This window comes from Condylostylus longicornis, unplaced genomic scaffold, assembly GCF_029603195.1.
Source record: "Condylostylus longicornis isolate FDR11 unplaced genomic scaffold, ASM2960319v2 ptg000044l, whole genome shotgun sequence".
Lineage (NCBI taxonomy): Eukaryota > Metazoa > Arthropoda > Insecta > Diptera > Dolichopodidae > Condylostylus > Condylostylus longicornis.
The window spans coordinates 9726731-9744702 of record NW_026578013.1 but is presented as its reverse complement, the minus strand read 5'-3'; the positions used below and the strand labels follow the sequence as shown (position 1 = coordinate 9744702).

The window sequence follows — 17972 nt, the reverse complement described above, 5'->3', positions numbered from 1 at the left end:
TTTTTTTTTTATTCAATTAAGTTAACAATCAAAATTTATCCTTTTTTTTTTTCCTATTAAAAATGAACTTATATACTAAATTAAGGGTGCTTAAATTTTAATTAAAAATTTAACGCAAATATTTATGTATATTTATTAGAAAATTAACTAATATTTATAATATTACATATAATATTAAATATATTTATTAAAAGTTATTGTAATAATAAACTTTTTTCAAAAAATTTACAAAATATTATTATTTTTAAAGTTTGAGATTCAATATAAATTATAAATAATTTTTATAATGTGAATTTATTTTTAATTTTTACTTTTTTATTTAATATTAAATTTAGTATTGGAAGAGAATAAAAACAGCAAAAGTTAAAAAAATCATAATTTGAAGATTATTTTTAATATGCAGTTATGATATTATGCAATTTAGAGAACCTAATTGAAAAATATAATCTAATATTAGATCAAATTGAGAGAGTTTTGAAAATCTTTCAATTGTTTTAAATTAATTTGAATAAATTTTTAATTAAAATTACGGTAATTGAAAGCTTTAAGGATCTAAATCTTTATAACTCATACAATTTAGTATATTGATCTGAAATAAAATGATTATTTATGATTTTAATTGTTGTTAATTGTTTCATAAAAATTCTAATAAAAATTTTTATAGTAAAATAAGATTAGGTGAAGATAATTTCCTAATCGTTTCAAAACAATATAAAATTTCTTAGTCCGAAAACTGTCTTTACATAAAAGACTATCATAACTATACATATTAAAAAAAAAATTATGCAATAATAAAAATAATTAAAAATTAAATGATGAAAAAAAAAAAACTTAACAAAATGCAATTTTATTGCTAACTACTGCGGATTTTATGTGACAAATCGTAATAAAATGCATTTACATAAAATAGAAATAATAGTTTATAAAAATTTTATTAATTATCTTTTATATATAGCATATTATATTTTTTTTTATTAAAAATGTGTGTTATTTTTTTGCATTATTATTGTATGTATTGTATAATTAATGTATGTGTTAACTTTATACTTTATTTATTATATAATGTAATTTATTGTAATATAGAAGTAATTAGTTTGTTTTTTTTTTAATTATAATATTTATGCTGTGCTTCATTAATTTATTTAATTATGGAACTCAAACGCATAAAAATTTAAACAAAAAGATTAATTTGATATATAATACATAGTTATTTCTTTTTATTTTCGTTATAACCGATTAAGTACGTGCATTATTTTAGTGAAGACAGCATGTCCTTTAGTATCACTCATTCCAATTATAAAACAGAAATTGAAATTCAATAAAATTCGAATAATTTCATTTGATTGCATTTACAAGAAATGACATTTTAATTCAAAATAATTTTAATTAATTTCCAGTTTTTAATTTTTAGGAATTTTTCATTAAATTTCATATATTGAAAATATCTATATAGTTTTTCAATAGAGATTTAATAAAAAATTAAAAAAAAATTGCGGATTTGCTTTTAAAATTAACTTTAAATTCTATTACAAAAGATAATTTAAATTTAATTTAGGACTTTGCTTTCAAAAAAGTAAGAGTAATTTAATGAAATATTTTCTTTATTACAATTACTATAACATTCAATGGATATAATATATCAAACCAATAATTTTAGTTTTTAAAAATATTAAACATAAATATTTTGTTTTTCGGACTTATTACAAATAAATAGCGATAATACAAAAAAAATTTTTATTCAATAATAAATATTTATTGTGAAATAAAAATATTTATAAGAACAATTTACTGTCTTTACTATTACAATTTAATTTTATAATTAAAAAATAAAAAAGAATTATTTAAAAAAAAATAAAAATTTAATTTAATTTTTAGCATTAATAATTCAAAAAGTAAATAAGTATTGTGTTTTGTATAAACATTTTACACATTCTAAATTATTATTGAAAAACAATAAGTTTTCATAAAATAAAACAAAATTACATAAAGAAATTAAAAAAAAAAATTAATTAGCATTAAAAATTAAATCATGTATTTATTTCAAATAAAAAATTTTTGTAGAAATTTAATAGTTCTTATGGTTTTAAATTTAATTATTATTAAATTAATTATTCACTGCGCCTGCGGATCGCATTGTAATAATCGTACAATTGATGGATCACTCTTAGCACCTTCAATAAATTCTTCCAAACTTAATTTACCATCTTTGTTGCGATCCATTTGTCGAAATATTTTATCAGTTCGTTTTTCTGGCGTACTTTCATCTTCTGGCATTTTCATAACGGATCCAACCATTTTATAAATTGCCTAAAAATAAAATTTTCAATTTCATGTAAGGTTATTTATTTTAGTATCAATTTCAAATTGAAATTCGAAAATACTTACAGTTACAATTTCTAACATTTCTTGCCTTGATATATAACCATTCCCATCTAAATCATACATTGAAAAAGCCCATTTCAACTTTTGTTCTAATTTACCACGTGAAGTTACACTAAGAGCACACAAAAATTCCCGAAAATCTATAGTACCATCACCATTAGCATCAAATGTTCGGAATACATGTTCAGCAAACTACATTTAAAAGAGAATAATTAATGTAATTTCAATATTTGTGAATACTTTTAGGTAAGTAAGAAATAAAACTAATTTAAAACCGTTTTAATTGTATTGGAAACTGCATTGGAACTCCAAACTCCTACTATGTTCACAGATTTCCGAAGAAATACAATATTAATTACCTTGCTAGCATCACCATAAGGGAAGAAATTTCCATAAATTTTCTTAAATTCTTCTACCGATAAATGACCACTTGGACAATCTTTTAAAAATCCTTTATACCATTCTTGAATTTCAGCATCTACAAAATTGAATTTATAAAAAATACTTATATGTAATATTAAATTTAAAAATTTCGATTATCAATATTGATTACTAAAAATTTATTATTTTTACCTGTAAATTCTGTATTTTGTTTTAAATCTTCTAAAACCTCTGGTTTCAGCTTACTATTTTGTTTGCCCATTTTAAAAAAAATATCTTTATATATTTTATTATAGTACAAACAATTTTATTAAATTTTGATGACTTTAAAATATTTTGTATTTATAAAAGATGGCTTCCTTTTCAGTAATAAATTTCTTCTTCAAAAAACAATATTTATGTAATTTCAATCTTAATTCATGTGTTAATTACTTTAATGTTTACTTATGTAATTAATTTAATTCCAATTATATTTAGTTTTTATGCTGGAAACTGAGGATATTGTTCTTGAACGATATTATTTTATGTTAGTAAACATATGCGATATTTCAATTAAATATCCGGAGAAATATTAAATAAAAATGGAAAAAAAAATAAAAAATTATAATCAAGTAAATATTATGGAAGAAAGTTTTCTCTTCTAAAATTCTTATTGAAATTAAAAAATTTTGTGCTTAACAATATCTGATTTAATCTTAAAAATTCTTCGACATTAAAATAATTTTTTTTGAATAATAATTTAAATATTTATATTTATAATTTGACGTGACTTTATTCTTAAAATATTGTTGCTTATTAAAATGTTTTTCTTTTAATTTTTATAATTTCGAATATTTTTCTTTTTCATTAATAAAAACTAAATTTTATCTACTTTTTAATTAAGACGATATCTTTACTAATTTGGACGATAAATCGAACGTAATTATTTATAAGTTATGTTGTTCTTTTATTGCATTTTTTTTTTTTTTACTTGACAAAAGTACGTTGCTGCGTACAAGAAGGTTGTTGATTTCTTTTTAGTTGTTGATAACAAAGATAGAAGAAATTACTTGTACCTGTTTATATTTACTGTTATTTTGTTGAGAATTTTCATGAACTTCTTGACGTTTGCTGAAAAATATTAATAAAATTTTAATTATTCGTAATACAAATGTGTTTTATTCAATAAAAAATAAAATTCTAAAAATTTTTAAAAATTTTACAAGTAAAAGCGTGTGAAACATTATTGTGTGTATCAATTGTTACCAAAAAGTTCACTGTATTTAGTGCATTTTTGGTGGATACTAATCTGAATACCGGCTTGATCTAACTAATTTAGATATTCAATTTGAAAAGATTGCAATAGTATCTAATTGTTGTTACGGTAAAAGAATTTTACTATCTATGTAAATTGTGAAGTTAGTAATTCTTGTACCTCTAAGAAGGTGATAATTTTTATGTCCGGAAAAAATGCAATCTTAATTCAATTTGCGTTAACAATTAATATTAAAATTTTGTAATGTCTTTAATTTTCCATTTTGAAATTGAAAAAATTTTTAATAGTCGCTCAAATTTTGACTTGCAATTTTCGAGTTGGATTTTGTAAATTTAATTTCCCTATGAATTTCATATGTACATATGTTCTAAAAATTTTTTATTTTAATACGAAAATTCTGAATATTATTTTTCTATTAGATTAATGGATTAAATTAAATTTTTATGAGCTATTCTTTTTAAAGGCTTTAATCAATTGTATATTGGAAAAGACTCATAAGAATAATTATTGAATTATTTAATTTTGATTTTAGATGATGGCGTCCTGCAATTACTACATTTGAATTACTGTGAATATTATGTATGTGAAATATTCCTGTAAACATGTTAGAACTAAGAATAAAATCTAAAAACAATGAGAAAATTAAAATATTTAGGGGATTTTAGAAGAATTTTTCTAAAATATTAAAATTAAAAATTTTTAGGTTATGTTATATCTTTTTTATATATTTCTTCACTTTTTTTTGTTGTTTTTGGTTTTCATGTCAATATACATAAGAATAGCTTGATTTGTATTTTTTTTTTTTTGAATTTTCAAAAAAAAAATTTTATTTTTTATCATTTTTTAAATGTTTTCTTGGCTTTGAAATATTAAATTTTTAAATTTATAATTTATTATTTTAAATAATTTTTATTCTTTAATTGTTTTTTTTTGTTTTTTTTTTTTCAAAAGTATTGATTTTGTTCATAATTTTGTCTTGTATTTTTTTTTTTGGTTTTTATTATTCTTAATTTTTCCTTAATTCCAAATATTACTGTTTTCTTTTTTATTTTTTTTTTGTTTTGTAAAATTAAATATGTTTTATATGAATTTTAAATATAAATGTATGTATTTTGTGCCCTATGATCACAAAATGTGCGATTTAAGGGTTGTTTTTTTATTTTTTTTGAAATAACCACAATATTATAATTTTGTGCATTTCATTTAAAGGATTCGAATCGGTTATTTCATATAGCAATAGCATTTTTTTTTTAAATATGTTTAATGCCATATTATTTTTGAATTTTATTTTAAATATTTTTATGTTATGTAGTTTAAAATTTGCCCTAATGGGATTCGAATCCAATTATAAATGTTTTAATCTCATTATGTATTAAAATTGAGAATTTTTCAAAATTGTACCACCAAGGCACTCTTAATTTAATGATATAAAAATGATATAAAATAAGAAAATCAGATTCTAACAAAATTGAGAATTTTTTTTTTGTATATTAGAATTATTAGTTTTTTTTAAGTTTAAATTTCTCTAAAACAAATAAATAAATAACATTTTTTGTATAGCTTACATTTTTTTTGAAAAAATTAATTAAATTTTAAAATATTAAGAAAATATTACAATATTTTTCTTTTTTTATATTTTATAGAAAAACTAGTCCAATTATAAAAAGAATTTTTAAATTTTTGAAATTTTGCATACTTTTGAGCGTTTTTCTATCTTCCTTTTGGTTAAAAACAAATAAATTTTTTTTTGCTTTTTAATTTTTTTTTTCAAAATTTCGGTGAATTTTATACTATCGATGATTTTTGAAATGCTTTCCATATTAAATAATGATCAATTTAATATTTTTTATAATTTAAATTTGCTTTTTTTTTTTGTTATTTTATATTTTAGATAAATTTACAATTATCTACTAAAATTATGTGCAGTTGAATAGCAAAGGAGTTTGTTGTTTAGATGAAAATTTTTTATGTTTTTTAATTTTTTTTTCTTATCCTTATTTTTTAATTTTACTCTTTTGTCGTGATTTTTCTTTTGTTTTTTTGTTTCTTATTTGCTAATTATTTTAATATGAAATTTGTGTTTTTTTTTGTTCGGTTTTGTAATTTTTAGTTTTTTTAAAATTAAAGTTAGTATATTATTTTTAAATAACAGCGATATCAAATATTTTGTAGATTGTTTTTTTTTTTTTTTTAAATTTTTTTTCTTTTTTGACCATTTAGGTTCTATTAAATTTTGAATGTGTTCAGTTTGGAAGGTTTACTTTATTTTTTTTTTAAATAATAAATTTTTAAATTGTTTTAGATTCTAAAAGTGCTAGAAACTAAAATATTAGTTTAATTACGTAGTATTTACAAATATTTTATAGCGCCAATGAATATTTTATAATTAGAAAGGAAAGATGTAGCTAGGCCTAAATTTATAGAAAATTTTTGAAATTTTTAATTTATATTTTGAAATTTCTTTAAACATGGATTTGTTCTTCTAATAAAAGAAAAATTATATTTAATTTGAATGTTGAATGAATGTTGAATGAAATCAAATACGGTTTGATTTAAAGTAAACAAGGGGGCATTAAATTATATGAACAGCGAGATAATGTAAAATTTGATAGAAAGGAACTATTATCAATTATCAATTATATCAATTAAAAATTAAATTAAAAAATAATTTTTAAATTTTTAAAAATGAAAATTTTAAAGATTAAAATTAAATGAAGTAGTTTAATGGTTTAATACAGATTAAAACTAAATTTTAATTAAGTCTTAAAATAAGAACTAAGTGTTCTTACTTTACAAAAAATTTTTAGATATAATTTTCTTTTAATAAGAATATGTTACAGTTTATTATGTTCTTTATAGTACAAAGTTTTCTAAGAGACTAAATTAACATTATCAAAAGAGTAAAGCAATTGTGAAGCAAATCCATATAAAATAATAACTGTATATTATTACAAATACTTAAAAATATTGTATGATCATACCTATCGTTCACAATAATATTAACATGTATAAAGAGCATCGATAACTAATTAGAATGGATCAAATTATAATTCTAACAGAATATAATAAATTTAAATTAATATTCAAATTTCTTAGAAATATAATTTAATTCCTTTAATAAAAAAGAATTTGTTTTAGACTTTAATTTAAGAATAACGAGATTGGTAAGAAACTTAATAGATTTAAGAATGAAGAATAAAATAATTTAAAATTTTTATATTTTTAGGCCTAAAATTTACGAGAGAAATTTATAAATATAATCGCAGGTTTGATGAGTGCAAATGAAGAATTTTTAGTCATTTTTAGGGCTCAAAACATTATAATTTTTTCTTTTTTAATTTTTAATTTATATTTGTTTAACAATGAATCCTTAATAGTGGTCATAATATCAAAATCTATATTTTGATAATTGTTCAATTGAAAATTAAATATTTTTATTGTATTTCATTTTCAATTGAACAATTTTGTATGTTTTTTAGTATCATGTTTTTTTTTCTTTTTTTTTTGGGATAGCGATAGCTGTATGAAACCCATATATTATATTTTTACAATAAATTTTTTTAATATTTATTAATTTTTTGATTATTTTTTATTTTTTTGGTATTTTTTTTTATTTTTTTTATCTGTGTTCTTATAAAGATAAATTTTATATTTGAAAATTGCTTTAAATTTTACACTAGGTTTGCGCGAATAAAAAAATTATAATAAATACAAAAACTAATAATTTGGTTTAATTACTAAAACACAAAAAAAAAGTTAATAAAATAAAAAAGTATTTAAAATAATTATTTGAAATATTTAAATTAATTTATTTTGATTAGGATTAGGTTTTGCAATTAATATAAAATTAATTACACATTTTTTCGTCTTACATTCAATTAAAATGAGTTTAATTTTTAAGTGATTTTATAGATTTGATTCTTAGAGATATTAGAAATTGTGTACGAATTTGTTAAAAGAGGTTGCTTATTAAAATTTCTAGCGTTTTTATTTCCCAATTTCATACAGTTTTCAAATTTTTTGTTGAATTAAATTTCTACTTTAATTTTAAGCAATACTAATGAAACATAGATTGTTTGCAAAAGTTATTGTTTGGTTCAGTATAACAGAATGTCGGAATATTGGAATAGCTACAAGAAAAAAAAGCTTTATAGAAAAAAAATTTCCAATTAATTTTGTAATTTAAATTTAAAGTGATCATCACCTTCAGATATCATCTTAAATATAATAATACAAAAAAAAATTGATCATCTGGAAATTAATATTAATAATTTAAAAAAAAATAATTAACTTAAATTAAGTGTATACTTAAAACAAATAATGAATAGTAATTAATAAAAAAAATATTTGGGTGTTTTTATGAAAAGAACACAAGAATTAAAATTTTAATTTAAATATTTAATTTTACAAAATATAGCTATGTACAGAAAATTAATTATGTTATAGACTAGTTATTTAATTAAAAAACAAGAATTTGTATTAAAATTTATAAAATAGAAATTTAACAAAAATAAAATTTTTGAAATATAATTGTCATGGAAATGTATTAGCTTTTATAATTATATAAATATGTTTTATACATATACATATATTTATTAATTATTATAATCTGTGTTTTTAAATTTAATTATATTTTAAGTATATTTTAGTAAATAGATGTTTTAGTAATTGGTATAAGGTTTTAGTTTCTTTTTTTTTTTTTCTTGAAATCACGTTATTAAACTTGAATTATTAAAAAAAAATGAAAAATAAAATGGCTAGAAAATATATATATTTATGTATATATATTTTAAAGTATTATAAATAGTAATTGTGTATGTAAAATATATAGAACATACAACATTCTAGTTATAGTTTGCATGTTTTTGTGTTTTTTTTTAGTTTATTAAATATATAGTAATAAAGGCGTTATTTATAGAAAAATAGAATTTTATCGATTAATAAATATTTTACGTTAATTTTACGTTTATATTTTGTGTTTTCTTCAAATTAAATATAATAGCGTTAATAGTTTATTTAAAAAATAGTTTCTATAGCATTATTAATAAATTTTATTAAATTGATATACAAAAAAGAATATTTTATTAAAATTATATGAAAATAGATTAAATAAACTTGAAATTGAAAATGAATTCAAAAAAATTACAGTTTCATATTACTTTTTATAACAATTGGAATGAAATATTAGATTAAGTAAATTCTGATCTGTTATAAACTTTATGAAATTTTTGGAATTGTCACCTACTTCAAGTAGATTTTTTGAATTTTAAAATGTTTTATTTGGATTTTTAATGCGATTTTTTTCATGTGTTCCATCTTTTAAAAATGTAATTTAATAAAATATGAAAGGAAAAATCTTAATAAGATGCTTAGTTATTCGTTACCTAGTTCATATGTTCAAATAACTTTAATAAGCTGAATCTGTTCTAAAATTAATTTACTAGTTACAAACAAAAAAAAATAATTTTTGTAAATTTTTTTTTGAGTCTTGTTAAGCTAATATAATATGAAATAGAAATTTATATACACAAATTTAAAATATAGCTAAATAATCTTTTACAGAATTTTAATTAAATTAAATAAACTGAATTAAATCATAATATTATAGATCAGAACATAATTATAATTATTTTAGTAAATTAGAAATAAGATACTTTTACTGTTTTTAATTTGTATTATTGAATTTTATATAAAAATTACAAATTCTTTTAATATCCTTTTCGAAATTTTTGAGTATACAAAGTTGTAATTAGTTTTCTATTTAGTATGAAACTATCATTCAGAATTAATTATTGAATAGAAGTATATAGTCGGAAATTATTGAATTAATATACAATTTGAGTTTTATACAAATATAAACACAAAGCTCATGATTTGAAATTACGATTTGAATGAGCTTCTTAGAAAATTTTTTCAAAAATATGTTTTGAGAGGAAGAGACTTCAAAAAGAATATAAATTATTTTATAAGAAAAAAAGAAATAAATGAAAATTTTTTATATTTTGTATATTTAAAATATTATATTAAAATTTTTTCATAAATTTATAAAGATAATCGGAAAATGAAATAACAACAAGCACATTGAAGGAGGGAAATTTTGTAAACAATTGCGTAAATGCACATCGAGATTAAAGTTTTTTAATTTTTTAATTTTTTTTCCCACAATGGCTTTGTATTGCAATTGAATAGTGGTAATTGAAGGATAATTAAACAGTTTTATATATTTTTAAAATAAATTGTTGTTAAAATTAAAATTATTTTTATCAAAATTATGAAAAAAAAAACATTTTTTTTTAAATATATTTAAAACATTTACATAAATATTTTTAATTTACACATTGATTTTTGAATGCATATGAATGAAAAAATTTTTTTTATTATTAATTTTTAAATTCTAGAGTTTCTCTTTTTAGTTTTAATTCTATTCAAGTTCTTAAGATAGCTTTTGGATTTGTGTTTTTCTATGAAGCATTTTTATTTATTTCATACATTAAATTTTAAATTTAATTTTTGTATTAAATGTACATACATTTATAAATATAATTTTTACATGTAACTAAAGTAATATTTTCTTTTTTTTTTTTTATTAAATTTTATTGATTGTTCTTCATCATTAATTTAGTATTTTGTATTTTGGTTTTTTGTTTTTATAATTTTAAATATTAATTAAAATTTTAAAATAAAAAATATTGATGTACATAAGACGCATTTTTAAAAATTGTTTATTTTTTCTTATATTTTTTTTTAATAAAAATTACATTTCTTTTATTAATATTTCTATTTTTTCGTTATTTTTTTTTTAAATCGACAATTTTTTTATTCAATTTTAATTTTCTTTTTGTATTTCAATAATAATTATTATCGTTCCCTTTAATATATTTTATAATTGGGTAATATAATAATTATTAATTATTATGTTAATTACATACATATATACGAATTTTAATTATTTCGAATAAATTTAATAAATTGTGGTACGTTTGATTTTTTTTTTATTTATTTTTGGTTCTGTTTTAAAAAATAAAAACTTACATAATTGTTTTGTTAAAATTTGTTTTTTTTTTGTTTAAATTTTTATTATTTTATTTTGCCTTGGTGGGTTTCGAACCCATTTCTTTTTCTGTTTTCTATTTCGAATATTTATGATGTGGATATTATGTGTGTATGTAATATGTATGTGACTATACTTATGTTAATATTATCAAAGAGATAATTTTGAAGTATGTATGTATGTATATGTATATGCAAAAATGTAAAACCGATTAAAAATTGTAATTTATTTTTAAGATTTTCTTATTTTTATACTTATACAAGTTTCATTTTCATTTCAAGTACAATATTTTCTAGATTATATTTTATAGTTAAATTTTTATATTTTTTTCCCATTTCATATGTATGTATGTATGTTTTTTTTATACATATTATAAGTGAACGTATAAATTCATAAATGTGTGTATGTTATATTTTTGTTTTTTTCTTTGAACATCTATTTACACTATTGAAGAACCTATAACGCATATTTTTTTTCTTTTTTTTTTATATAATATTTTATTTATAAATTTATTCTTTTAAGTGTCTATGTTATAATTTGCGTTTTCGATATTATTTTTATGCGGTACTTTTAAGTTCTGTTTTTCGTATCGGAAAATTTAAAAGTAAAAAATTTATTACTACAAGTATGTAGTTGAAGGAAAATAAGAAAAGTAGAAAGCAAAAATTAAATAGGTGATAAAATATATTGCATAACTTCAGGATATCATATGTTTTATTTCATTTTAGATTTTAATTTTTTAATTTTTTCATTTTGAAATTTTAAATGCAAATTAGTAAATTATTAAAAATTTATTACAGGACTTAATTTTACTGCCAATATATTTTTTTAATTCCGTATATTATGCTATTTTGTATTTGATATCGACTAGAATAGAAATTATTGTGAAAAATATAATTGCAATGAAAAACTTAATTGTATCTTCAAATTTAATCAAATAATAAGGCTCAATTACAGATGGTTGTATAATATCAATTGAAAGGAGAAAAGAAATAATAATTAATGAAAACATTAACAGAATTATTATGTTAAACTAATAAAAATTTACGATTAAAAAATTCATTAATCTTTTAAATGTTCATCATTCGATTCTATAAAATATTTTTACATTGTTTAATATAAAAATTATAAATCCATCAAAATTTAAAAATAACTAATTATTTAAGAAAAATTATGTAGTTTTTCCAAATTAATAATACATGGGTACATGTGTACATAACAATTTAATGTTATGGAATTATTCATAGGAAAATTGTAAAATATTGTTTGCTTTGTATTGATATATATATATATATATTGCATCTTCATTACTGAATTAAAATTCTATCTATAAAGAAACATTATGGCAGTTTTTTTTCTAATTCTCAAATGAGCTACACAAGAAATTAAAAGTTAATTTTTATATTAAAAATGAGCAAAGAAAAAATAATATTTATGGTAAATAATTATTCAATTAATAAGAGTTCATTTGATAATGCAATAAAACAAAAATTCGCTTAAATATGTTTGTTTGTCATTAAATTTAATTGGTATGGAGGAAAGCTATCTTAGAAAGGTAATTAATACCATCTTTCAATAATATTTAACTATTCTGACTGATTTTGAGAATTAAAAATGCATTTTTGAAAATAATTCCATGATATTTCTGAATTTTTCTTTGCTTATCGCACAGTAAAGTAAATTTAATTTGTTCATTTGAATTAATGAGAAATTTTTTTAAGCTTAAAAAATGATGATTTACACTTTTGCAATAGAGAATTTAATTACAATATTAAATTTCAATTGTGGTTAAATAATTTATTTAAAAAAATTAAACTAATATTTTATAAAATGAAAATTATTTTGAAAATTTTCTAATACAAAAATTTTTAATATTTTTGTTTATTGGTTAGTGTGTTGGTTTTTCTTTTTATTTTAATTCTATGTTTGTGTGAATATTTTTATGTAATATCAAATTTTACAAAAACTTAGAAAACTATGTAGTTTTTAAGATAAAATTTAAATTTTTTTGTTTTTTGTTTTATTATGTTGCTTTTTTTTTTTCTTTTGATTTGTAGTATAGATAAAAAAGAATTGGAAAGACGGTAAAATAGAAATAATTTTTCTCTTAATATTGTGAATGTATGTATGTATGTAAAATGTTCTTAAATTTAATTCATTTTATTTTTTTTTTATTTTGTTTTCTTTGCTATAATTAATAAATATTGTAATAATTAAAAAAAAAAAATTTTTTTCTTGTTTTTTTTTTCAATTATTTTCTAAATTTATGTTTTGTTTTAAATTAAAAAAAAAAGAATTAATTTTTAATGTATTTATGGCGCCAACATTTTTGATAATTCTTCATCTTGCAGACAACCTTTCAAAAACTCATCTTGTGTTAATTGACCATCATTATTTTCATCCATTTTGGCAAATATATTTTTTGCTCTTTCTTCGGCTGAATCAGCTGGACGATTCGACGAACATGCACCTAACATATCGTAAATTGCCTAAAAATAAGATAAAAAAAATTTTTATAAATTTTAAAAAATATTTTTTTTTCGTAAATAATAATTATATAACAATTTTATGTGATGAATTGAAATTGGATTTGAAAAAATCTATAAAAGTTATCTATAAGTAAACGGATTAGGTATCAAAATAATCTTTATGATTTTCGGAGAGGCCCATGACTTTTCTATCCATGTGGGTTAGGTAAACTTTTTAAAGTAAGAATTTTTTGAGGACATATGAACATTTTGTTTTCTCAATTTTTTCTGGAAATTTAGCATAAAATAAATGTATAAATAAATGTAGAATTAATTTTTTCATATTTCAACACTTTTCTATTTCGAGATACAGCGATTACTATATTTTATATCACACGACACAATAACATCGAAATGGAAACTAGTATAAATTTTGGAAAGTTTGAGTTTTTACGACGAATCACAATTATAATGCAAGGTTTGCAGATGATGCCATTACTTTTCAATGTTATTAACGAACAAACATTATTTTTACCGATACAAATATTAATATAATATATGTATCTGTTTTTATTTGAAAATATTTGGCGAGTATTTAAACGAAAATTGATTCCTAAAATTTGACTTATGCAAGGAAAACATCAGTTCATGCGCTACTCTTAAGTGTCTCCATTAACTTATATTTTTACCGATCGCATTGCATACAATAATCGAGGTTATATGATGGCATCAAATTTCACGCCCTTCATTGTAGGGAAGTATAAATAAACTACTAAGAAAGTTTTCGGCCTTTCGGTCTCCGATTTTCATGAAAATTTGTATATCAGTTTCATGATTTTACATTTTTGAGAAAATAATTTTTAAGAAAATATTCAATAGATTAAAATCTGTTTGTCGATTTTCTTGAAATTTAATATTTAAGTACTGTTTGCTACAGGAACATATGAATAACTTTTCGCGGAATTGGGATGGCGTAAAATGAGCTTCTGCAAAGAGTTAAATTTATATTTTTCCAGGTATGCTTTCTAAAATAATCTTGTGCAACCTTCGCTAAACTGGGCAATACATCGGGTATGCTCTGTATCAGATTTTTTATTCTAAAACTGATCGGAAAACGAGCGACCACCGCCATTTAATAGTAAAATGAAATAGCATGTTGAAAACAACATGTTAGTTTTGAAAATTTATATCCTTCTTGTCTGAATATTTGTAATTCTAGTTTTTTACATTTTACAATGATATTTCGCTTCTAAGTCATTTCAATTAGATCTTTCGTGATTTAAATTAGAAAAAAGTAAGAAATTTATAAATTTCTACCAAATCCCTTATAAATCCCTTACTTTGATTAAAAAAATAAACACTCTGATAAAAATGAAAATACAAAAAAGAAAAATAATAGAAAAAAAAGGTTCTCCTTTTCTAGTTATTCATTTTTATTTTTAACTTTTTTTTTTTATTTTCGTTTTTTACAAAATTTAATATGCACCTGCTGTTCATGCCTTTCAACTACTAATAAAGCTGTTATGGTTTCAGTCTAATAATTTACAAAAAAAAATCCTTTATTACTTTTATTACTACATTATTTATATATCTTGCTTTTTTCTGTACACACTATGTTTTCTATTTATTTATTTATTTTTTTTGTTCTGTGTGTGTAAAGTTAATAACATACAAAAATAAATAAAATATACACACATAAAACCTTAAAAGTTGAAAATGAAATAAAAAGTAAATGTAATGAAAAAAAATATTCTTAATTGCCTACAATCTCCTCACCTAGCTATAACAGAAAGTGAAGTTGGGTGAAACCAATGGATTGTAATGTAGCACTTTTCCCCTTACCAAATGAAAATACTGCTTTTAAAAATAATCAACGTATCATATTACTAAAATTACTTTTACTCATGTATGAATATATTTCAAAGATTGCATACATTTAGGGTGAGACGAAAAAAAATTAAAGAGCCGTTAACATAATGTTCGAATTTAAGGATTTATTGCGTGAGTTAAGAAAAATAAATGTTTTTTTAATGGCGTGGCATTTACCATTATAAAAGTTCGAAAAAGTTTGCAGTTTCGGTAATATAAAGTGCCGAAAAATTGAATTGTACAAATTTCTTGTAAAGGCGATAACTTGAGAAGAAGTGGGGGTGCAAAAAAAATTTCTTCTAACGAAATGAACTATTCATTATTGTCTAAAAGCTGCTAATATTTCAGACTCGGCCTAACATGCGAACTAAAAGAAATATCAAAATTTTGGGAAAAACGGGTTTTAGATAACGGTACATTTTAACGGCCATTTTGTTTATTTAAAGTTCAAATATGTGTTGAGGTAGAAGAACCCGCCACTACTTTTCTGCGTTTGCATAATTTAAAATATGCTTATGGTTTTGCTGTAATAAATAATTAAATGACATTTTTAGGGATTTGTTGGTTTATGATTTTTAAAGGAGGGGTGATAGGTAAAAATTTTCTTTTACGGAAATAAGTTTCTGATGAAGATCAATGTACATATGAAATTTAAGACTTTTATCTTCAAGGGCGTAAAGATTTTGTAAAAATGTCAGTGGACCGAATGAAACTAATGAGCAATTTTTTTCGAATTTTTTTCGAAAAGTGCTAAAAATGAAAAAAATTTAAGAATTGGAATGGTACAGGTATTCAAGTTCAAATTAGAACTCAACTGTTTTATATTGGTAGACTTTTAATTACGTAAACTAAAATAAAAAAAAATTATTTATTTGTTTTTTCTGTATGTGTGTGTGTGGCTTTTCTTTTTTTTTTATCTAAATTTAGAAATGTAATATTTGTAGAAGAATAAAAAATGAAGGACTAATTATATGTACACATTTTTAATACATATGTTGAATTTGAAAATTTTTGAGTTAGAAAAATTTAAGTAAAACAAGAATAAAAATAAATTAATAGTTTTTTTTTAAACTGACCAGCAGATTTATGCGTATAGTTTATTATTTTCTAGTTTACATTATTTTGTACGTTCTTAAATCTGGAGATATAATTTGAAAACATGTCCGAATTCGGTTTAATTAATTTATGTGCATACATATGTATATGTTATAAATTAATTCAAATTAATAGACCTCTATACACTCCACTATACTTTAATTAAATTTGAAATTTTAGATGAAAGCGTATTGTGAGATGGGCGATAATAAGCAATAACAACTCTGCTATTCAAGAAAATACATATTAAGTATATGTTGGCCGAATAATTGCAATTTTAACTTTGCAAAATTATAATACATCGATATAAATGCTATGTAGCAAGACTCAATGATTAATCAAGAAAAGATTATAGAAAAATATTTAACGCAAATTTCACATGTTGGCAGGTTTTTTTTTGAGGTTATATTCGTTCTAAATTTTATTTATTTTTTTATTAATTATCAATAATATTTATTATGTGCTTACATTCCTATTTATATCCTTGTAGAGAAGAAATCACTTAGATTTACATAACTGAAATACTTGCATAACAACAATTGAGTACAAATTAAGGTTTAAGAATATAAGAAAAGCGGTTTCGTAAGGCAAACGAGATAACCTTACCTTTGGTATTTTTTTTATCTTAATATCTTTATTATTGAAAGAAGGGAAACTTTTAATACAAGTAATTATGCTGAAATATTACTGAGATTTCTAACAAGAATATTTTCCGACATTAAGCATTTTTCTAGTACTTTTTCTTTTATATTATTAATTTTTATTGGTAGTAGTTCAAAATATGCCTGAGTATGAAGTTTGCGTGTTGAATTATAAATAAAGTTGGGTCAAACCAATGGTTTGTATTGTAGCACTTTTCCCTTCAACAAGTGAAAATTCTGCTTTTAAATACAGTCTATGTATACCTATCACACTATTAAAATTATTTTCATTCATATACAAAACTATTTCTAGGATTGCATATATTTAGGATGACGCATATATGCAGTCTTTGAAATAAAGCAAAAATTCATATAAAAAGGGGTTAACACAATGCTCGATTTTAAGGGTTAGTTGTGTGAGTTAAGAAAAATAATTATATTTTTTAATTTCATGGAATTTACCGTTAGCTTTTTGCGTTTATAAAAATTTCGAAAAGCTTGCGGTTTCGGAAATATAAGGTGTCAAAAATTCAAATTTTACGAATTTCAAGAGGTGATAACTTGAGAGGGGGTGGAGATGGAAAAAAATTTTCTTAATTTTTTTAGATATTAACAAAATAAACTATTTGTTAATATCTAAAAGCTCCTAAAATTTCAAGCTTCTACATTTGGAAAAAAAGGACTTTAGATAACGGTAAATTTGAACGGCCATTTTGTTTTTCTAAAGTTTAACTATAGCATACCGCGTAAGGGGAAGCAAGCCACTGCCTTTCTGCGTTTGCAAAATTTCAAAAATGCTTATGGTTTCATTGCAACAAATATTTAAAAAA

General features: G+C 20.2%; 2 protein-coding genes across 2 annotated transcripts in view; both read right to left on the bottom strand.

Annotated features, from left to right (window-relative positions):
• Positions 1 to 626: 626 nt before the first annotated feature.
• On the bottom strand, positions 627 to 4326 carry LOC129610107 (neurocalcin homolog). Its single transcript, XM_055522472.1, has 4 exons — positions 2956 to 4326; positions 2742 to 2860; positions 2386 to 2574; positions 627 to 2307 (listed from the first exon to the last, which is right to left on the bottom strand). Exons 1-4 carry the CDS (start codon positions 3023 to 3025, stop codon positions 2113 to 2115), a joined length of 573 nt encoding a protein of 190 aa, XP_055378447.1. The 5' UTR covers positions 3026 to 4326; the 3' UTR covers positions 627 to 2112.
• An 8109-nt stretch (positions 4327 to 12435) lies between these two features.
• LOC129610135 (neuronal calcium sensor 2) overlaps positions 12436 to 17972 on the bottom strand; it is a 76894-nt gene continuing 71357 nt past the window's right edge. The window contains exon 4 of the mRNA XM_055522522.1: positions 12436 to 13558. Within this exon, the coding sequence (XP_055378497.1) occupies positions 13382 to 13558 (177 nt within the window). The 3' untranslated portion in view covers positions 12436 to 13381. The remainder of the gene's footprint in view (positions 13559 to 17972) is intronic.